This window comes from Patagioenas fasciata, chromosome 16 (genome assembly GCF_037038585.1).
Source record: "Patagioenas fasciata isolate bPatFas1 chromosome 16, bPatFas1.hap1, whole genome shotgun sequence".
Taxonomy (NCBI): domain Eukaryota; kingdom Metazoa; phylum Chordata; class Aves; order Columbiformes; family Columbidae; genus Patagioenas; species Patagioenas fasciata.
In genome coordinates, this window is record NC_092535.1 from 14,920,593 (window position 1) to 14,943,530 (window position 22,938).

General features: G+C 56.8%; 1 protein-coding gene across 15 annotated transcripts in view; it reads left to right on the forward strand.

Annotated features, from left to right (window-relative positions):
- CHD6 (chromodomain helicase DNA binding protein 6) overlaps positions 1–22,938 on the forward strand; it is a 95,488-nt gene that overhangs the window by 31,346 nt on the left and 41,204 nt on the right. For 11 of the 15 annotated variants that reach the window (XM_065850073.2, XM_065850072.2, XM_071815648.1 and 8 more), the window contains 2 exons: positions 7,683–7,738; positions 19,089–19,588. In XM_065850073.2, coding sequence (XP_065706145.2) covers positions 7,706–7,738; positions 19,089–19,588 — 533 coding nt within the window. In that variant the 5' untranslated portion in view covers positions 7,683–7,705. The remainder of the gene's footprint in view (positions 1–7,682; positions 7,739–19,088; positions 19,589–22,938) is intronic. The other 4 variants (XM_065850079.2, XM_071815649.1, XM_065850078.2 and 1 more) reach the window with 1 other exon arrangement.

The following is a 22,938-nucleotide window of genomic DNA, read 5'->3' on the forward strand; positions in this document are numbered from 1 at the left end:
CAAGGCAAGGCTTTGTCGCTCGTGTACAAACAACTGGAAATCTTTGCTCAAGTCCGGCAGGCCCAAGGCAGGTGCCTGCATCAAAGCCTGTTTCAACTTTTGGAAAGCCTCTCGTTGTGGCTTTCCCCACACTAAGGTCTTATTCTTCTGTGCCTCATATAAAGGTTTGGCAATAAGTCCATAGTCCAGGATCCAGAGCCTGCACCATCCTGTCATTCCTAAAAAAGATCTTAATTCATGTAAGTTTCGTGGTTCTGAGATAGCACAAATAGCATGCACACGGTTTATACCCAGTTTTCGCTGTCCTTGAGAGAGCTCGCATCCTAAATAGATCACAGTCTCGGATGCAATCTGAGCCTTATTTTTCGATACTTTGTACCCATTCATTCCCAATTGGTTCAGTATTTCAATCCTTCCCTGGATGCAGAGTTCTCGTGTCTCAGTTGCAATCAAAATGTCGTCTACGTATTGTAGCAACAGGTACCGTTGTCGAGGGATCACGATGTGACCTTTCGTAGTCCATTCCTCGAGGTCCTTGGCCAACTGATTTCCAAAGATGGTTGGACTATTCTTGAATCCTTGCGGAAGGCGTGTCCAGGTTAATTGAGTTTTCCTTCCATTGTGTGGATTTTCCCATTCAAAAGCAAATAGCTTTTTGCTTTCCTGGTCGAGGGGTATGCAGAAGAAGGCATCTTTTAAATCAAGTACAGTAAACCATTTATATTTCTCCTTCACAGATGTTAACAAGGTGTATGGATTTGCAACTACCGGATAAATGTCCTTAGTGATCTGGTTTACAGCCCGCAAATCTTGGACTAATCGATAATTACCATCAGGCTTCTTTACTGGAAAAATTGGAGTATTATATTCTGATTCACATTCCTCTAGAATTCCATACCTCAAGAATTTTTCAATTAGAGGCACTATTCCTAACCTAGCTTCTAGTTTCAGTGGGTACTGCCTCAACTGTACTGGCCTGGCATCTTCCTTCAGTTCCACTTTAACGGGCTGGGCTGTTTTCGATTTCCCAGGTGTGTCAGTCGCCCATACCGTGGGGATCACCGCCTCCTCCACAGCTTGTGGTACCTCCGCTACCGGGTTTTTCTTTTAATGGCAGAACTTGTCCTACCTTAGATTCTGGAATTTTCATTACCAGGTTTCCATCCTCGAATGTTATTACAGCATCCAATTTGGTCAATAAATCCCGTCCTAAAAGGGAAACTGGACAGTCTGGAACATATAAGAACTCATGGGTTAATTCCTTTTCTCCAAAACACAGATCTAAGGGTTGTAGGAATGGCCGTACTTATTCCTTCCCTGTGGCACCAACAATTGTTGTCGTTTTATGACTTACTGTTCCCTGTAAAGAATTTAGCACAGAATAGGTAGCCCCTGTATCCACTAAAAGTCTCACATCCTGGTCCCCCACTTGTATTGTCACCAGGGGCTCCTTATTCTGGGCATCTGTTTTCGTGCTGCCGTATAGTCAGCTGTTGTTACTGTACTCTCCCAAGACCATAGTTTGTACTGCATTTCCTGCTGCATTTGGTACCCGACTCACGGGACCCGGACAGTTTGGGCATTCATTTTTCCAGTGTCCTTCCTCCCTACAATAAGCACATTGATTTAAACCAAGCTTTACAACAGGCCTCAGAGGAGTTCCCTGAACATTCCGAAAACCGCGCCCTCGGCTGTCTCTAGTTCCTCTACCACGGACTCCCATTCCTACTCCCCTGCCTTGTCCTTGGACCAGAGCCAACAAGTCTTGTTGATGACGCCTCGACTGTTCCTTTTCTCTATTATTCTAAACTTTCCAGGCTGTTTCTAACATAACATCCAGATCTCGTAATTGCGCTCCCTCCAGTTTCTGTAATTTCTTTCGAATATCATCCTGAGACTGCCCCAAAAAGATTAAAGCCAACTGAACCCTTGCTTGTTCTGTTTCAATATCTAAATCCGTATATCTTTTTGCAGTTTCCTTCAATCTTTCTAAAAAGGCTGAAGGGGATTCGTTCTTTTCCTGCTTAACACTATACAATTTTGACCAATTCATTTGTTTTGGCATAGCAGTCTGAACACCGATCAATAACCAGTCCTGATACCTCCGGAGGCGAAGCTGACCACCTCCAGTATTATAATCCCACCGGGGATCCTCTTTTGGGAAATTCTCATCAACATTACCGCCCACTGTTCCATTCCGAATATCCTCCCTTACTTTATCTCTTGCTACCCGTATAACCATATCTTTTTCTGTAGAATCCATTAATGTGTCGAGAATCACCTGCAAATCATCCCAATCAGGATTCTGCGTTTTAATTATCATTTTAATTACCCTTGCAACCTTGTCTGGGTTTTCCCGGTAAGGACCAACTGATTGTTTCCAGATTACTAAATCTCCTAGTGAAAACGGGACTTTTACATAAACGGCTCCCCCCCCACTCCTACCGCTTGTCTTAGGGGTGCTATTACATTTGATGGTCAACCCCCCCCCTTTTGGGCTTCCTTTTCTCTGTTCCTAGTCCTGTGGGATATTGGTGTAGTTGTTACTCCTTTTACACCGGCTGCTGCCCCCTCATCCCCACTGGAATCGACATCCCTTTCAGTAAGACGTACAGGTGCCGAGGGTTTGAGGGGTTTAGGTGCAGAGGGTTCGGTTTCTGAAGGCGCAACATCGAGACACGGCAGATCTAATTTTAAAGCGTTACCGCTACTGTTCTCTACAGCCAAACACGTCATGCGTTTCTTTTCTGCCGTACAGCCCATACATTTATCATTAGTACCGCTCCTCCGGACTAACATTAACCCACATTCCTTCCTTCAGTCCTGTTTTTGTTCAAGATAGAAAAAGAGATCCACATACTGTACCTCATCCCATTTACCTTCCCTTTGACAAAACCTCATTAATTCAACAATAGTTCCATGTTCTAAAATACCCTCCGGTAGCCAATGTACTTCATTAGGCAAGTCATATTCAGGCCACCAGCGAGTACAATATTCAATTAATTTCTTTTTGCTCATTGATTGTCCAAATCCAGCCTCCTTCCAATGTTTCAACAAACAATCTAATGGTGACATCTTTGTACCACACATCAACACAGAAGAGTAACACACAGACGGTTAATACAGAAAGATAACACACGGATAACTTTAAAATCACCAGTTTCAACAATGAATACAGATCAAATTCCCAGAACGATAAACCAGGTGCTGAACAGCATAAACAACCAGATAAATAACCAGACCAAGTGGTGAGCCTGAATAACACAAATAACAGAGCAGGTGCCGAGCCTGCAGAGGTTTCCCTCTGTCTAACGGACGGCTGCCTGGGCAATACCCCGGGAGCTCCCTGCCCAACCGAGCGTGGCTTTCGCCACGTCTGACCGGCAGGCTGCCGGATGCCTGACCAGCAGGCTACCAGACCAGAAGGGTACCCAATAATCCAGATAAAACAACAGATAAAGCACCTTCTTACCAGTCAGAGGTCCTTCGTGAGCAGCGGAGGGTCGGTCGCGTCCGATGCACTCCCCAAGAATACCTCGGTGCTAACTGGAGCGGGATCGAGACACGATCTGCCTCAGTGCTCGCGAGGTCCCGTCTGGGGTCGCCAAAGATGTTAGCAATCAGGACACATAACCACGGGCGTAGTTATATGCGGTGCTTTATTTCAGCGCTGGGAAACCAGGGGTTCGCACCCAAAGCTGGCTTCAGCGGTCAGTTTAAGTTGCACAGTATTATACAGTCCATTCACATACATATTCATATATTCATTTAGGATCATTAGAATATGTAATAGTTACTCAACATTTATTGCAACACCTTGGAATTACTTTGATCATGCGCAGTGTCCCCTGGTGGTCTTTCAGGGGGTCTTCAGGATGAAGTAAGTAGTCTTCATCGCTTCTGTCCTTTTCACCTTTTGATGCTGCACATGCGCACTACTCTATAATTGCGCAACTACTGACTAGCTTAATTTCCAGAGGTACTGTATATATTTCTCCTCATTCTAAGCATATTTGGGCTAAGATAAACGCTAGGTTGATAAGATAAAAGTATGCTCAAATCCCTTATTAGGTAAAACACGGTGTGCAAAGGTTGAATCAGTCTTGTACCCGTCCCAAAAGAGAACATCTTGTAAAATTGATCCTGTTAGTCTCCTGTTAAAATTGACTGTATTGATTGTATTAGTATAGTCCCCTATAAAATTGATTCTATTTCTAACACCAGCACTGCCAGCCGTGGCTGGGCCAGCCCAGTGACTGCGCTGCTGTGCCTCTTGCAAAGCGCTGGAGCCATGGGCTCTACCGCCCGCGTGCTCCGGGAACTGCAGCAGCCCTTCCCCAGTACTAACTTGAACCTGGGCAGAGTTGTTCATGAGCCATGTGTGTGCAGGTGAGTCCTTGTGTGCTCCCTGGGAAATATGGATTTTAGGAACGTGCAGCCTAGCCCACCGCAGCCTGGTGCAGGGGCGTCCCGGGAAGGAGAACAGCAGGCTGCAGGAGAGGGCTCTGGGGCAGCAGCACCCGGCTCTCCGTCCTCTGGGGAGCCCAGGAACATCCCAGCTCTGCGCGGCCCCTCCACGGAGCACCGGGCCTGCGGCACAAACCTGCTGCCGGCTGCTGTCCATGCACAGCCTGCCTCTGCCTGCCTTCCTTCTTGCTGGTCATGAAGCAAGGTCTGAAGCTCCTTCCCTGTGCAACTTACTGGTAGCACTGGCTGCCCTTCCCTGCCTGCAGGCACCATCCTGCCCAGTGCCTGCTCTGAACCCACCTTCGCCTGAGGGCTGGGTGCCTGTGCAGTGCCAGGCAGGGTGGTGCTGGTGCAGCAGCAGATGCTGGGGCTGTGGGGCTGAGCCACCAAGGCTGATGGCAGCGGGTCCCCAGCCCTTGCCTGGGCTCTGCAGAGGCAGCAGGGCTGGGCCGCTTGCTCACTGTCACATTGGGCTTCCTGGCACCCCTCAGCCCTCTTACTCAGCTGCTGTGCTACCACCGTGCACAGGTGGGGAGCGTGTGGGACCTAGGCCACTAAATGTGTGTGATCCACAATGTCTGAGGTTTGTTTCATTTTGACAAACAAAAACCTGAAAACCCAGAGCTGAGTGACAGAAGGAAGCCCTTGTAAGCCATGGGATAAGATTTCTAGCCTGGGCTAGCGTGGTACTGAGAGACTTGTAACAAGGGATTTAAAGTTACTTACTTGCCAGAAGTGGTGCTGAACTGCTGCCTTGCAGACCACGTCCTTTCTCCTTCTCAGGATCCATCCTCTGGGTTACTCCAGAAGAAAATCCATGAGTGAAAGGCTGGGAAGCAGAGGCAGGGCAAGAACATCTCCCACCTGGGAGCCGAGGGGCTGGCTGGGCCCTGGCAGGACCTGCTGGGCGCAGGAGGGGCTGGTGAGCCAAGGCCAGTGTGCTCCTGTGCTGCTGGTGGGGAGGGTGAGTGAGCATCTTGGAGTCTCCTGCAGCCCAGAGGCCTCTGTGAAAGCTGAACCAAACCCAGATCTCCAACGCTTCTGGCCCCGAGCAAACCCTTGGGATGGGGCTGCTCTCTGCTGGAGCCCGGCAGGATTGTGAGCCGTGGCAGCCACTCGGGCTGGAATTGCCTCCCGGTCCTTCCTGGAGAGCAGCACTGGTGCAGCTGCACGCACCTTCGCGCCTGGCTTAGCCCCGTGTCCTGCAGCCCTTCTGGGGCACGTTTGGGGGTACAGGAGGGGCTGGCAGGAGCGGTCATGAGAAAGAAATTCTGTGTCATCCTGTCCACAGATGCCATCAAACTCCTCCCCAGTCAGCTGGTGGCACTGGGTGCCTTGCCTTACTGCCACCGAGCTTGACCTGTATGTGAGACATCTGGGCTGGCCCATTCCATGTAGCTGGGATCAGAGTAAGAAGGCTTTGCCTCTTCTCCGTGGTGCGGTGGGCATGAGCCATGGACCAGCACTGACATGCAGAATTCATCCCCTCTTTGCCCGCCGGTAGGACCCGCTGGGCTCTCCCCTTTGGTCAGGGGAGAAATGGCTCTGGGTTTTGGTGAGGTCTGGGCCCAGCAGGTGCTGCTGTCAGGGAGGGAGACATGATGGGGGTGCTGGGGGTCGCTGGGCCTCACCTGCAGACCGGCGGCGGTGCGAGCTTGCCCTTGTGCCGAGCGAGTCCGGCAGCTGCGTGGGAGCCTCCTGTGTTGCTGTGGCTTGTGGCGTGAGGTTTGTGTGGTACGGGAGGGGAGCAAGAGGCAGGTGTTTGTGGGATTTGTATCTAAATCCCTTGTAAAATGCTCTGGGCTCTTTAGCGCCCGTTGCTCGCACTGTGGGAGCAGACAACTGCTTGGGGTCGGCTCCCCAAAAAGCGTCTACTGCCTGGAGCAGGGTGCTCTGGGCAAACCCCAGCAGCTCCGTCAAGCGTACTGTGGCTGGGCCTGCTGCGGGGAGCACACGGGGCTGTCACCTCACTGTGTCACCTTGACTGTGGCTGGTGAGCGTGTTCATCCTGGGATGAACACCCATCCACCCGGGATCGGTGCTGATCGCCCCATGTGTGGCGGGGCTGCTCCTGGCTTTCCTACCGACACAGCAGCGGCAGGAGGGAAGTGCTGGGCCCGGCGTTCTCCTGCGTCTGGCAGTGTCCACTCTATGCCCAGTCCAGAGGAATCGGGCCTGGGCAGCTGCGTGTCCGCTCGCCCGCCAGCCGCACGCTGGGGTGGGTGTCAGTGCACAGAGGTGCGCTGGGTGCTGTGTGGGTGCAGCTGCTGGGGCAGCACCTGCAGGGAGCTGTGGCCATGGGGAGAGGCCAGCCAAAAGGTGCCACGGGGGGCAGGGTGCTGAGCCGTGGAGCGGGGAACTTGCGGAACAGTCTTCGTTCCAGAGAGCTCTTGGATTTCTGCATCACCATAGATCCCTCCTTGGTCCCCTCCACTAGTGGGGGACAGTGTGGGGACCCGTTTGCACAGGCAGTTCTGCCTCTGGCACTAAGGTGCTGCTAAGAGCTGGACTTGCAACTGCAGCCCCTCCGGGCCGGCTGGGGAAGGGGGGCTGCTTGGGAATCACCCCACCTGCAGCTCCCCCTCCTGCGCTGGGGACACAGGCTGCGGGACAGCTGGCCCCTGGCCCTGCCCCGGCGCTGCTCCGGGGCTGCTGCGGCTTCTGGGGAGATGGTGTCTGCCAGCACAGCTCTGCCCCCTCCTTGCCCTGTCCTTGTCCCCTGGCAGCTCTTCCTTGGCAGGAGGGCTCGCAGTCCGCCCCAAGCTCCTGCATCCTCTCCACGTCTCTCCCTGCTGTCTTTGCTGCTTGGCAGAGCCGGGTTTGTTTACTGCGCTCCTCTGCTGCAGCGGGGCTGGCAGCAGCCGACACGTCTGTCAGGGGTGCCGGGGTGGCTCTGGGGCTCTGGGGAGGTGACGCGCGTCTCCGCCGGCCCCGGCTGCGCCGCTTCACGCTGGACTGCGGCTGCGAGGTGGGTCCTGCCCGGCGGGGTTCAGGTAGCACCGAGCTGCAGAGATGTGTGCTCGGGCTCCTTGCCATGGCTCAGCAGAGCAGGTGTCCCCAAGCTTGTCCCCGAGAGCATTTCAGTCCTGCAGCTCTGTTGCTCTGAGTGGCACTGGGGTTGGCTCGGCCTCTTGGAGGGGTGATGTGGAAGGATGGAGCACCTCAGGTTCTCCAGTCTCTTTATTGTGAATTTTTTTTTGTGTTGTGTCTTGCAGAAATAACATTCATCCCAGATTTGATGATAATGAAAATACAGAAAAAAGAAAAGCAGGTTTGTGACCCTCTCTCCTTCTCCCAACTGAGCTGGCAAGGCCTGGGGACCTTGTCCTGTGTGTGAATTGTTGCAGATGATGTGTGGTGGAAGTGGGGGGGGCTGCATTTCCAGACGAGGCTGCAGCTGAGCAGGTCAGAATTTGACCTGAGCTGCAGCCTAGAGCAGATGAGTCTGATGTGGGCAGTTGAACAAGGTGGAGTTTATCTTCAGTAATGGAAATGCTCTTGATTTGGTTCTGTTCCCTGTGCAGGAGCAACCCTTCATTCCCTCAACATCCCTAGTATTGGTTCTCCTTTGAATCTCATCACAATAATCTCACAAAACCGCATGTTTGCTGCGATTGCTGCTAATAACATGATCCTCCAGGACCGACACGGGCGGGGAGGCTGGGGAAGGTCGTGGCTGCGGGGCTGTGAGAGCTTGGCCAGGGAATCTTCCCTTGCTCAGAAATAGTCTCAGCCCACCAAGCTGCCACTCCTGAATTGCCACATTGGCTCATATCTACCTGCTGCTACTGGAGGAGATTTATGAGCCAGTGGTATTAACTGTGTGCCGAGGAAGAACCTGAGCGTCAGCACTCCGATCAAGGGAAAGGACCTGTTACGTGCGTGGAGAGTTGCTCCGTGTGCCCGGTTGAAGTACGGCTGGAGGTATAAAACAAACCGGTCCACCCTGCGCTGATTTGTGTCTGTGCTGCTTTTAATAGGAAACCATTAAATTGCACACTGAGCTAAGGGATAAATCTGCTGGAGAGCACGAGCTGGTGCCATTTCTAGCCAGCCCTGAAGCAGCATTTTCGTGCTGCTGGGGGCAGCTGCAGATGGCACCGTCACGGCAGGTTCATGGCGAGGAGGAAGGGGAGGAAAGGTTTGGAAAAGCCGAGTGTGCTGTTGTGAGCTTGCAGCAAGCCAGCCGCTGTGCATACAGGAAGGTGTGTGTCCGGAGCACCGATGCTGTAGGGAGTTTGTCAGTGTGTCCTAAAGACGCTGTGAAGGAGCAGAGCCAGGCTCACGGGAGGAGGAGGGGAGCGCGGCAGGTCCTGCGTGCCAGCCCTGCCGGTCGGCCCGGCCGGGCACCCGGGGCACGGGCCAGGCCGCTCTCTGCTCCGGGAGCCAAACCCAGGTGAGGAGTTCCCACCACTCCTTTGGACTGGTGTAGCGGGTTATCCGCTCTGGAAATGGGATTGCTGAAATCACGTGGGTTTTAAGCACAGCAAAACCGTCCTCCGCCAGCATTTGGAGATTTTAGAGGGCTCAGCTGCCAAAGGGTTTTGTGTGATTGCCCTGGCAGATAAAGTCTGGGATGGAGATAAAGGTGTGTGGGTGTGAACCAGGAGGGGTAGGACTGGAACTGCTCATCCCCTGAGCTCTCTGAACTGGTAGCAGCATAGGACAATCCTTGCAGCATGTCACAGAGTGAGCTGCAGCGTTCCTGGGGTCACCAGCTGTGCAGGGGCTGTGCTGGGATGTCCCCAGAAGGGTCTGGGCAGCAGTCAGAAGTGCTGCTGTGAGTTCAGTGCTTGGATGAACTGGCCAAGCAGGGCTCCTGGGGGTGCTCTGGGTTCCTGATGGATGTGGTGGAGGGGCTGGCTGGGTCCCTGCCCTGCTCTGCAGAGCTTGCTGAGCGGCCTTGGAGGCAAAACAAGCAAGAGGTGCCATTCCACATCCCCCTGGACACCTGAGCGCAGGACCTCCCACACCTTATGAACAGACTCCTCATGGCACCAAGGCTGTTGCCTTCACAAGTCCATTGAGCAGTCTCTCTGGAGAAGACAAGATGCTCGTGTGCTTCCCAAGGCTCTGAAGGGCCACGCGTTTCCGTGCGTGTCTCCCTGCCAGCCTCTCACCTGCAGAAGCTCCACCTTGGTCGTGAGGTAGGTGTAGGTTCAGGCCCGTGGGTACAAAGGCTTGCAAAATGCCGTCACCCTTCACATGGGCCAGGGATGGCAGGAGAGCTGCCAACTTCCTTTGGGAATGGGTTCTGGATGTGCTCTCCCCTTTACCCTGCCCCTGGCACACTGAGCAAGTGCCTTGCCCTGGCCATGGCCCCGCCGGTGGATTGTGAAGCCTGCGGTGTCGCAGGGACCTGACCTGGGAGCAGCTCCTGTCTGTGTCCCCTTGGAGTCCCCCGCAGCAGTGCCGCCCTTCCTGCACGCGTTAGGATGGCTTGGCACGCAGGGCATTGCCAGCTGGTGCACCAGATGAGGGGCTGTTGTTAGTGCAGGCAGGGTCTGTGTTTGCACGACTCATCTTAGTAATGCATGAAAATCTGGTGGATTTGTCACCAAGCTGTGACTAACTCATGAAACCTGTCGCTTCCCTCGTGACTTACGAGGCTTCATGCCAGGGTCCATGTCTGCTGGCACTGGTGGGACGGGGGTTTCTTGCTGCCTCGGAGAGCAACAACAAGCCATGGATTTTCTTTGGGGGCTTCAGCAGCACCATTGCTCCTGGGCTGCCTCTCCCGTCTGTGTCCTGCTCCTCTCTGGGCACTGAAGGGTCTTCTGCACATTTCTACCAAGCTCTGACTTGTTGAATAACCTGAGAAATATTGAACTAAAATAAATGCAGTTATCCCACCGTGCCTGTAAATGCTGTTGTTCTAGACCCATGGAAGTGCTCCCATCCACTCAGGCTGTCGGAGCAGAGCAGCACTGGTTGCCTCTTGGAGAGGGAGGGGATGGGAAGCCTGTGACCCCCTGGCTCCTGCCTACTCCTCGAGGGCTCTTCTGATTTCCAGCCGGGGCGTGGAGGTGGTGGGGGTGTCCTGCTCCCCAGGGGTGCGCAGCGGCAGCGTGGGGCGGCAGCAGGAGCAGCGCTTGCAGCGGGAACGTGTCAGGGCGTGCGGGCCCCCAGGAGCGTCTGTGGGAGCTCTGCTTGCCTTTGCTTCAAGCACTCACTGCATAAAATGAAGGCTTTTCCTGAATTTTATGGGTCCGTTTAAGTAAAACGTGAACTTTGTTGTCTTGCCTGCTGCAAGCACTGCCCAGGGCTGTTCCTGGAGCTGCCGGGGCTGGAGCAGAGCATGGGCAGCAGTGGGAACCGGTGCAGGGAACGGGGCTCCGCAGCCTGGGGGCACCTGGGGCTCTGTCCCAGGCTGTGTCCATGGGCTCCTGGCCCATCCTGGGCTTTTTTGTCACGATGAGACTGTCAGGTGTGATGGCCCTTGGAGCATGGAGGAGTTCTGCTCTGCTGAGTAGCATGTGGGTACGTGTGGCTGTAGGGACAAAGGGGAGCGGTGAGCTGCCAGGGTGCCCTGCTCCTCCACCCACAGCCAGGAGCACTGGTCCTGGTCCTCCCCCGTGGTCCCGAGGGCTCCTCACCCTGCTGCTGCACAGACCCTCCTCTTTCCGTGCTCTTTCCTGCCTTCCCCCCTGACCAGAGAGGACTGAGCAGGGAGGACGGCCTGGCCAGCCCTGGGCAGCCCCGGCTCCCGCTGCCCCTGCCGTGCCCTGTGCCAGGGCGGTGAGGACGTGCGCGCCAGGGCTGGCTCGGCCACAGGACGGAGCTTCCCGGCTGTAGTTGCTGAGGGCTGTGTCTCAGTGGAGCGTTTCGGGAATGGAGCCAGGCCCCACCTCCATCACGCACATCCCACGGCAACTGCAGAGCCTGCTCGGAGACATGACGGAGGGTGGCACTTGTGTATTTTTAGCTTCTGCTGCATTGCATTAAGAGCTGGAAATGAGGGGTGTGGACACCCAGTGACTAGAATACACCAGCCCATGCTGTGCACACCAGAGAGGACGGCTCAACAGCCTGCTGAAACGCTGTGTGTGGAAGGAGCTGCCTTTTCCACTCCTGTCATGGGGCTCTGCAGCCGGCTGTGCAGACAGACTGGGCCGGTGGTGGCCAGTGTGACCATCTGGGGACGGCAGAGCTGTGTGGTGGTGCCACCTCCAGCTGCTGGTGGCTTCAGTCAGTGCCCTGGGGGAAGCCGAGCAGACCCTGGACGTCGGCCTCTGTGTGAAGAGCATGGAAACCTTTGGTGAGCCCTGCAGGCAGGGTCCCCATGGACACTCCACATATAGGACAGATGCTCTGTGCAGTGAGCTGTGCCCTAGACCCAAATGCAGGGCTTCTTTGGGGGAGTCCTGCTTCTCCTGGGGGGCTGCAGGAAGGCCTGGCCCAGCCTGCAGTGAGCGGGGATTGAATGACGCTGGCACTCGTGCAAGATGGCACGTGGGGTGGCCACTGCTGCTGGCTCTGGTCACACCGCCCGGCAAGAACGTGTTGTGTGGATGTTGTCTGAGCCCGGCGGCCGGCGGAGCTGGCTTTGCTCTTGGCGATGACTGCGAAAAGGGCTCAGCTGTGGCCTCCTCGCAGGATGGAGCTGCTGTTGAGACCCTGAGGCTGTGGCAGAGCTCTGCCCTGCTGGGAACGCGGTGCTTTTATGGGGAGAGGCTCAGGACAAGGCCCCGAGGTGCAGGATGGGCAGCGGGGTGGACATCGAGTTGTGGCTTCTTTTCCCTTCCCAGCCCCAGACTCATGGGGTATTGCAAGATTTGGGTACAGATCGGGAGCGATGCCAGTGCAATGTCCGCTTCATCCCCATCACACCTCCAGCAGTGCTGGCCTGTCCCTGCTGCACGTGGGTCCAGGGGGGCCTCCCTGCTCCTGCCTCTCTGGGTATCACATGCCAAGTGTGTAAGCTGTGTAATCGGTGCCCCCTTTACAGGCCAGGGGGTGATGCTGGGCTGCCCGCGCATGGGGTGGGAGCCCAGGAGCGCTGGACACAGGGAGGGTGATGTGGCCTCGTGGGCTGTGGAGGGGATGGGGCTCTGGCTGGGCAGAAGGTGCAGGATCTTCTGCCCCATCCAGCCAAGCCTGACCCCTTCTGCTGAACCACTCCCAGGTGCTTGGGCCCGATTTTCTCTTTTCCTCACCCAAAAGTGCCTGCTGTTCTCCATTCTCACTTGCTCCTTAGGACCCTCATCCTGTAACATCCTGGTGCCATCCTGACCCCTGTCATAGCTGCCCCTCCCTGTCCCCAGTTCCCTCCCCACCTTCTCTTCGCAGTTACTGTTCCCCCTCGTTCCTCTTCTCCGCGGTTCCCTGCGCAGGTACCTGGGTTTTGGGACCGGCTCAGGCCATCCTGCGGGCCCCGGGTGCTGCGTGCCCTGGGCACTCGTGGGGAAATCGCTGCCGAACTTCACGGCTCTGAGCTCTCTGCGCACGTGCCAGAGGGAGTTTTTAACTGTTCCCTCAGGCCCCCGAGAGCCCAGCTCTGCTCTTTGCTGGCGGCTCGGGGAGCGCTGGGGTGGCCGCTGCGTCTGGGGCTGGGAGAGGGGAGGGAGCCCGGCCGGGGCAGGAGCCGCCGCGCCTCTGTCTGGTGGTGTGTTCCCCTGCATCCTGAATGAAAACTGGGAAGCTGGGTCAAATGGGGACTCTGAATGAAGTGAAACAACTTTAAGTTAAGGAAACACGCCGTTAAAGCCCACCCTAACCTTGGCTTTGCCCCCTAATGGGTCGTGCAATTGTAAGTGCTCTCTGTTAGCCTTCACGGCTCTCTGGGGAGGTTTCAAACATTTTTGTCCCTCTGACCTTCTCTTTGATAGTAGTTACACACATGGGACAAGACTTTGTGCTCCAGCTGCTGCTGAGGGACTTGTTTTCCTGTATGAAATGTAATTTAGAGAAGATACCTCGGGGAATAAAAAAATGTACAGAAGTTACATAAAAGCTTATTCCAAAAATGTAAAGTGCCAGTTGAGAGGCAGCGCAAAGGCACAGCTTTACTGATAGAAGTGGCGCTGGGCGTGCGGAGGCTGCCTGGGTACCAGAGGTGGGCATCACCTCCCAAAACCTGCAGGTCAGGGTTTCGCTTCCCCTGCCTCCCAAATACCCCAGAAACAACAAACCTGCATGGTTAGGCAGGCACGTGAGAGACACGCAGAAGAGGCTGTTCAATGTAAAATACTGGTTTCCTTTAGTGTAAAAAAGTTGTAGTAAGAAAAAGGACACATACTCAGGGAATTTAAAAGTGAAACAAGGCGGGACTGAAAAGATTTTTGGGAACCACTTGCTAAAGACCCAGAGTCTAATAATAGGGTTTTTTTCTGAATATCTTAGGACTAAAAAGCCTTGAAGAGGAGTCAGAGGGTAAATAAGCACTGAGGTGTCAAGTGAGTGCTCATGGAAACGGGGTGTTGGTAGAACGGCTCCCAGCCCAGACCCAGCGCCAGTGCCAGACCCATCGGAGTCGCCCGTAAATTAAAGGCTTCGATAAAGACATTGGTAGCAAAGTAACACAGGCCACCTGGATTTGATGGTGTTTGCTCTAGAATTGTGATGAGATGTTGGGAATCGCTAATAAATAGTGTTGGGGGCCGTCACCCATCAGGGCCTCGTCCATGGAAGGGGAGGTGCAGCAAGTGTGAAACTAAAGGACAGTAGGTTTAGTTGGGTATTGGATAAATCATTAGGAACTAGAATCAACACTTTGTCTATGAAAATACTACACTGGTGAATAGTCAGCATGGCTTTCGTAAATCAAAGTCAGTCCTTGCGGTCTGCCCGGGGTTTTGGAGATGGCCACATCGCGGGCTGGGATTGCTCTGGGCTGTTCAGTGCTCAGGGGCTCCCACACCACTGCCGAGAAAGTTTGTCACCAAATGCTTTTACATTGTCCTAATCAGAGGTGATCCTGTAAATTAGTTAAAGAATAGGAGGCAAATCACAGGAAGAATGCCTCTGTTTTCATGGTACAGAGCAGGGGACAAGGTACCAGCTGATTCCTGCGGTCATCAGAGGTGCTGAAATGGAAACGGAGTCTGAAGAGTTGAAGAAGAATCTTACGATGTGCCACGTAATGCACAAGGGGGAACCAGCCTTGTGTGTCTTTGCTCGGGGTGTCCCCGCTTCTGGAGGGGTCTATAAAACACTGGCAGAGAGTTTGTGGTCTGCCTGCAGGTTGTCCCAGAGGCACATCCAGCGGTTGGGAAGGGGAGAACGATGAGTCAGAACGATGTCTGAGAGCTGGCCCGGCCCGAGGAGAAGGGGACTTGTCACCTGTCCCTTAGCTGGGCCGAGAGCTCTGCAGGGGGAGGATGTGATGGGGAACAGCAAAACAGGGAACGGAACAGAGCAGGTGACAAGGTGCTCTCACACCTTGAGAACTAAAAGCCACTTAGGAGGGCAGCATGATTTAAACAACATTAGCAGGTTTTTCCCATACCTTGTCAGCTGGTAGTACAGAATGTCACCGGGTGCTTTGGTGCTCGTGGTTACGGTTGGGTTCATGCAGCTGTGGTCTGGATGCTGTCCTGCTGCTGGAGCTCCGAGCTGCAGTCAGGCTGGGCAGATGGGGAGGCAGAGCTCGCTGCCCGTGCTGCCCACCCTGCCCACACTGCCCGTGCTGCCCACCCTGCCCACACTGCCCATGCTGCCCACGCTGCCCGTGCTGCCCACCCTGCCTGCGCTGCCCACCCTGCCTGTCCTCCCCACACTGCCTGTCCTGCCCACCCTGCCCACACTGCCTGTCCTCCCCACACTGCCCACCCTGCCTGTCCTGCCCACCCTGCCCACACTGCCTGCGCTGCCCGCCTGCTGCAGCAAGCATCCTGGGGCTGCGATGTGCCAGGTTTAGGCTCCTGAAGCTTCCTGTGTTTCTCCCCTGCGAAGGGAAGTGTTGGCGTGTCACTGCTGGCTGTTCCTGCAGACGTGGTGGCCGGTAGCCCAGGCAAAGCCATGGGCAGCCTGATGGCTCGTGGGGATGTGTGTCTCAAGCCTCTCAGTGTGCTGCAGCAGTGTCGGAGTGACACGGCCCTGTGGAAGCAGAGGTGGTGGTTCCCGGTGGCACCGGGGCCGCGGCTGGTCGGGGACAGTGCTCCTGCGGCTGTGAGCGTGCTTTGGAGCCACGCAGGAGCACAGATAACGCTGGCACTGCGTTCTCAGGCTCTTCCTGTTGACGAGAAGCCAGGATAAACTGAACCTCATCAAGGGAAGTAGGAAAAGCCCATTCCTGGCTCACAGCAGTGTGCCGAGCTCTGGCTGCAGGTTTGTGCTTATGTGGATGGCAGGAGCTTGCCATGGACTTGTAAGAACATGACATGGAGCCTTTTGCCCTCAAGAGAAACGAAGCAGCCTTGGGTGCTGGAGGGTTTCTGAGGCTGGCAGTACCTTGCCTGGTTTCCCTGTGCCTGCTCAAGCCCTGGCCATGAGCTGCTCGGTCCCACAGGCTGGTGTTTGGTGGCCCTTCCATGGCAGGACATGCACCAGACCTTCTGGCTGCTCCAGCTGGAGGCAGGTGCTGCTGCCCGGTGCCACAGCAGCTGTGACGGTGATGCCCACGGGACATCCCGTGGCACAGTGCCGGCACTGCTGGCGCTGGGGCCGCAGCGCTGCCTGGGAGGTGGCCGAGGTGGATCCTGAGGCGCGGAAATTGCTTTACAACCTGTGAGGTTATGAAGAGGTGTGTTTATTCAGCGCTGGACACACGGGATAGCTCTGTTCAAGACGTGTGTAAATTTCCAGCAGCTGCGAGCTGGGTTAAATGCGGTAAAGTATTACATATTCATGAAAGTTCTAGGAATGCCTGTACATATTCGTAACCAGTCCCCGAGAAGGCGGTTCTTATCACAATGAGTTCCGGGAAATCATTTCCATAGTCTCCACCTCCGGTCCCTCCTGGTTGCGCCTGTGCAGTGGTCGTGGGCCGGGGTCTCCGCTGTGCGCTCTCAGCTCTGGCCTGTGTGCTGAGTTGGCTGGGACTCAGACTGATGAGGTTAGAACTGGCTGATCTCCTGTCCTGTGCCCAGGATTCTGTTATCTAGTTCACCCAAGGATGCAGCTAGGGGGTTTTTTATCTTTGCAAGGCCTGTGAAGTCATCAGCGATCTCCTGTTTCTCATACAATAAGTTACACAAAACTCTAAGCTAGGCAATTCTATGTGGGTTAAGGGTTGGCTCTTTAAGGGTTAGCTCCTTAAGCGTTAGTTTTTTAGGTGTCAGTTAGTTCCCTGTATCAACACGTCTGTGCTGCCCCTGTGGTGTGCTCACCCAGCGGCTGGGGGCCGTTGGCAGCCCGGAGGAGATGCAGGAGGAGCAGCAGGATTGTTGCATTGCAGCAGCCAGACCGTTGCCCGTTGGGTGGTCTGCCTGGAAGCCGGCGGCCCCTTGCGAGACTCAGGGCTACAAGCTGTGGCTGGGAAGAAGTAGCTGACCCTCCTGCTGTGCAGCCATGCTGAAGATTTGCTTTCTGTCTGGTGTCTGCACTTGGCTGCTGTTTAGTGCAGAAGCAGAAGGAGATCCGTGCTCTTGGGGGTCTGTGAGCTTTGTAGCTAATCCAGTGAATTGTTCCAGCTGATCCCGAGCTTGCAAGATCTGAGGAATGCAAAGGCTGGGACTGATCCTGTTGCTCAGCCCGTGGGCTCAGAGGCAGCATGTCTAGTGCTGATTTTTTCCCAATCCGGAATAGGTTCCTCTCAATTGCTTGGGTGCACTTTGGTGGCTTGTCCGTGTGACAGGGTGGCCATCTCCCCGTCGCAGGTCGCTGGAGCAGCCGCGGCCAGGGCAGAGGGCCAGGGGTGGCCGCGGGTGGGCAGGGGTGCCGGAGCAGCCGGCCTGGCTGGTGCCAGACGTGCCGGCAGCCCCACTTGTGGGTACGTGCAGGTGCCTCGGGGGCTGGAGGTGCCTCGGGTGTCTTTTCCCCTTTGTTTCATTTAATGCTTCCCTCTAATGCAAATCAGAAATCTGAGCACACACAGTGCCCCGTGCCTTGACCACTCCAGTTCTCAGCCATGGGATGCAGACATTTAGATTCTCTCCTGCAGCTCGGGGATGTCTGAAGAGCTGGATGGTGCTGGGGCTCCGTGGGGACAGGCATTGCTGACACAGGCACCGGCACCTCAGCACCAGGGAAGTGGCTCATGAAGGAACCCGCACCCCTGGCCCGGGGCAGCTGTGGGCGCTGGGGCCAGCGCTGCCACCATCCCTGCGGGCACGACACTGCCCAGCACCACCCGGGCCGCTCACCACAGCCCCACAGCTTCCCTGCAAGGGGCTGCCACCCCCAGGCTGGCAGGACAGGCCTGGCAGGGGCTCAGCCTCATGGGACAGCCACCAAACACCCATCTGCAGACCAGCTTCCAGCCCTGGTCACGCTGCTGGGCCCGGGCTGGTGCTGACCTGCAGCCCTGCGGCGCTGAGCCAGGCTGGGGTGGCCGCAGCTCCGCTGGGACATGGCTGGGTGTGAGTTAGAAGGAGTGGACTGGGTGGCTGTGGGTGAGAAGTTTTCCTCTCCTGTGGAGGATGTGGGGTTGGCTCTCCCGCTGGGCTCCGTGCTGGTGCTGCCGGGGCAGAGCGCAGGGACAGGCTCAGCCGTGCCCCAGGGATGGGTGCGGCCGTGGCCCCGGCCGCAGGCAGAGAGCAGAGGGAGCCGTGGGCCGGCTGAGCGTGCAGGCAGGGCCAGGCGCTGCCTGTGCCGGGGCACTGGGGATGGGAGCTCACTGCACAGCAGCTGGGCTGGAGCCTGACGTGTTCCTTTCCCCATCCTTGTGCACAGCTACTCCTCTGCCCGGCCCTTTGTGCCCCTCTGGCAGCTGCTGGAAGGGATGTCTCTGGTCCCTGCTGTGAACCCTCACCCACAGCTCCCTTCCTCCAGCTGTCCCCTGCCTGCCCCGCTGGCCCGGGCTGCTCCTGAGGAGCCGGGATCGGTGCTGACAGTCCCGGGCTCCTGGTGGCAGACACTCCTGCTGCTGCTTGGGCACACCTGGGCCTTTTCAGGCTGTTTCTGGTTGGGCTGCCATGGCAGAGCGTGCCAAGAGACAGCTGAATTCCCATCAGTGTCCAGCACTGGAAAGTTCATGGGACGTGAAGGAAGAGCTGGAGCAGGAAGAGCAGCTCTGGCTCCCGAGCACCCAGCAGCTCCCAGGAAAGGTGCAGGTCTAACCCCCCCGAATGGACCTGGGGGCCTGTTTCTTGTTGCAGAGACTACAAGGCATCCTTAATGCCCTCTCGTGCCCTGCTGGGACAGTCCCTGGCTCTGTGCAATGGGCAGGAGGTGGCCTGGGCGCGTGAGTCGCTCTGGGGCTCAGCAGGTGGGGTGTGATCAGAGGCAGGACGGTGCCGGGGGCACAGCAGAGGGGCCAGCGCTGGACCTGCATGGGCTGGGGGGAACCGAGAGGCCTTTCCAGCCTGTGAGCCCCTGTTGGGCAGGGAAGAGGTTTCCTCCCCCGTGAGCTGCCTCTGTATGCGGTGGCCATTAGCCATAGACCCCCGTAGGTTGAGGGATGTTGCTCGCGCTGCGCCCAGGTGATTAGAGCCTGTCTGGGGCTGCAGGTCCCCCTAAAGCACTTGCTATTTCTATATGTGGCATTTGCTTCACACGCCGCCTTTCTGTTCTCTCTGCAGCCGCCAAGCTTCAGAGCACTGAGCTGCTCCCCGATGTCGGATGCCTGGGAGTGTGAGGCGCAGGACCCCTTTGGCAGCAGCGAGGAGCAGGACCAGGTGCCCGGCCAGGTGACGGTGACAGCCATGGACACGGGTGGCCAGTGCCAGTGCCCAGAGGAGGAGCCTGACGAGGCTCCGCAGAAGCGGACGAGCACCCAGAATGGGATGCAGGACAGTGGGGGTGGGGGCACGGGGGTGAAGAAGAAACGGAAGAAAAAGGATCTGGGAGAGCAGGAAGGGGGAGAAAAAGCATCTGTGGAGGTGAAACCAAAGAGGAGGAGAGAGCCTAAAGAACCAAAAGAGCCTAAAAAGGTCAAGGAGCCCAAGAAGCCGAAGGAGCCCAAGCAGAGGGAGGTGGCCAAGAAACCCCGGAAACCTCGGGAACCCAAAGTCCCCAAGGAGCCTAAAGACAAGAAGAGCGGCTCTGAGCCTGCCCCCAGAGCAAGATCCAGGAAGAGCAGGTGGGTGGTGGTGTGACCTGGTCTCTGTGCCCGGTGTGGATGGGGCTCTGGGCTTGCAGGAGCTTCGGCCGAGAGATCCGCGCTGGGCCACCACGTTGCAGGTGCACTGGCTGGACGTGGTGGTCGGGAGGCCAGGATGAGCCCTCCAGCCACACAGAGACAGGACATGTGAGTGCCCTTTTGGGGGATGAGGCCCTTGAGACCCCAGATCCAGAAGAGACCAAAAAGTCTTGGCCCCTTCTTGGCCTGGTCCTGTGCTGAGTGTCCTGAGGGGCAGAGGGACCGCAGGGAGGTGTCTCACCAGGCCAGCGAGGTACACGGTGCCTGTCACGCCTGTTTTGGGATGCAGGCAGAGGGTATGTGAGTGAGCCAAACCTGACCCCGGGCTGCCTGTGCAGGCGAGGGTCCCCGCACGCCCGGGGCCCGGCAGCCTGGCCTTCCCTCGGCTCAGCTTTGGGGATGCTGGAGCTCATCCTGTCTCTTCTCCCCATCCTGGCCAGCAGGACCTGTCCTTCCCTCGCGGCTGCGGGGCTGTGCCGGCAGACGAGGTTGGCAGCACGGGGAGGCCTGAGGACTCCCTTGTACTGCACAGCCCATGCATTAGCCTCCGGTAATTCCTCATCCTTTTAATTAACAGGCTGATTGGCCAGAAGCTCTCATTTCTTAGCTCTGGCTGCTTTTTAATTGGGAATGTGTGCAGATAGCAGAGCAGGTCTCAGCAGCACCAGCGTCATTTGGTTTACTGTCGTGGACTGGCGAGAATAAGTGGTTTTGGAGAGGCCTGTGCAAAGCAGGCCTATCGGTTGGAGCTGGGCCCCCCTCCTGTACTGTGAATAATCCATAGGGTGGATATATTTCTGCTGTAAATGGGATTAGTGTAGGAGCCAGCTGGGAATTGTTCAGCAAAACCTGCCTTTCTTGGAAAACACCAGTTTGGTTGAGCTTTTCGAGGGCACTTTCCTGGAAGTGGTCACCAGAATGGGTGTCCCAGGATCAGCGGGATCTGCCCACCTCGCTCCCATCGTGCCTGCCCGCAGGACACGTGTGCAGCGCGAGGACCGAGCCCGGGGTCTTCCACAGCCCGGCTCCTTTGGAGCTCGCTGACCGCAGATGTGGAGCTGGCGCCAGGGGGGCCGGTGGTGCCATCGGTGTGGGCTGGTGGGCAAGAGAAGCTGTGGGGAAGGGGAGGAGTGGGGCAGCATCGCTCCCATGCCAGGCTGGCACGGAGCTCCGCAGGGCGAGGGCTGGGTGCTGTGTCCCCAGCAGGTCCCTGGGCTGTGCAGCGCTGTCACTTCTGGTGTCCCTGCAGCCTGGGGCTCTGCATGTGGGGGAACCCTGAGCTGTCATGGGCCAGTGAGCTGGAGCAGGTGGGGATGGACAGACGAGCGGACAGTGCCGGCAGGGCGAGGGAAGGGCTCTCAAGGCCCCGAGGAGGCCTGAGGAGGGAAGGAGAGGGGCTGCAGGCAGGGAAGGGAAGGGCGAAGCCCGTGTAAAGGCAGCATTGGGCACCGAGGAGGATCCTGGGGTGAGGAACACAGCTAGAAGCTTTTCCTGATGACATCTCTGCTCCACCAGTGAGAAACTGCCATATACAGGAGTCCACCCCCATGGTGAGACCTCTGGGACCAGACTAAATCAGGGGAAACCTGGGGAGGAGCAGACTGTGGATGCCTGGGCTCCTGGAGGCACTCAGGGCTCCAGTCCTGGAGCCACCTGGCAGGTCCCTGGGCTGCCAGCGGTGCCTTCACAGGGCGCTAAAGCAGACGGTGACAGTGTGACCTGCTGTGGGGAGCTGGGGTCAGGCCCTGGTGCTGGATGTGGGGCTTTTGGCAGTGGAACCCCGACTGCAGAGCTGGACACCCTGGTCCCTCCTGCGAAGGCACGGCGCGGTTTGGGGGTACCAGGAGGGCACTGAAGGGGGATCCACTTGCTGTGCTGGGTGTCAGTGTAACTCCATAACATATCATGCAGCCAAACGTGGGAGTGTGGGGGTGCCACAGAGCTCTGTGCTTTCCTGATGCCCCGTCCCAGTGGAGCCTGGGCCTGTGGAGCTTCGTCCCGCTCACCCCCACCTTCCAGGAGGATCAGGTCCACCCTGCCGCTTGGGAAGTCCAGCCCATGGGTCCTCCTGGCAGCTTCCCCCTCCGCAGCCGCTCTGCCAGCCTCCTGTGGGACTGTCACCTTGGCTCTGGCTCAGCCACCAGCAAACCACCCACGGGAGGCACGGCTGTGGGGCGGAGGCACCCATGGGTGTCAGCTCTGCAGGGACAGGGCCGTGTCCCCTGTGCCCGCTGGCTGGGCCCGGCAGCGCAGGGAGGGAGAGGCGAGCGGCAGGCGGGGGAAGCCTCGGCGCAGATGGGATGATTGCTGGGAGTCCTCTAAGTGGCGGATAATGGTGGCATAATTTCTTCTAAATTATTTCTAATCATAGCCAACTACTGGTTCATGAATGAAGCAGTTGTTAATTGTGACTTACAAATCAATATCTCGGGAGTTATTGCTCGGGTGGCAGCAATGCTCGCAGTGCACTTTCAGGGCCTCTAATTGAAGTGTGAGTGCATGGCCGGGGCGTTTTTGGCCTGAACGGCGGATTTTTAAGTGCTTGTTTTTTGCTGGCCCCAGGCGAGCAGTGATTTTTCTCATGTGATGTGGGTAAAACCTCGACACGGCTTTGTAAGAAACTGTTCCTCTGCCGCTGTGCCGGTCTGGGCTGTGGAGCGGGCAGATGGTGGGGCCACAAGTGAGGAAGGGGACATTGCTCAGCCTGGGGACAGGCATCAGCTCTTTGAGATCTTTCCCTTAGCTGAGTTCCCTGCAGAGAGTGAGGGTGGACGGGCACGTTGAGACGTTGTTTTACGCTGGTGCTTCCTGGGCACTTCTCTTGTGTGGGCAGGTTGTGGTGGGTGCTGGGTGCCACACGGGGACGGGTGGCCCTGACCCCAGAGCGTGCCACGGGGCTGGGTGCGTCTGCATGTTCTGTATTCGCAGGAAGGGGGTGGGATGCACAGGGAGCATGGAGGACAGTTTCCTGGTGGGACGGAGCCTCCCGGGCAGCCCTAGGAGGTGGTGGTGACCAACGTGTTGGCCATTGCACCGGTGGGACTCTGGGACCTGCATCCTCCCCGTGTTCATAGCGATCATGGGCCTTATCTCCCTTCGGCTGAAGGCACAGGCCAGCGGCTGCTCAGCTGCTGTCCCGGGAGGGGACTCGGTGCTGTGGGTCAGGGACGACAAACCACAAACTGGATCAACATCTGCCTCAACGCTGCTGTAAGCTTTACCGAGGTCTGGCAGGGCTGGGCAGCACACTTGGGAGGTTGCCGGCTGGATGGCCAGTCCTTCTCAAACTG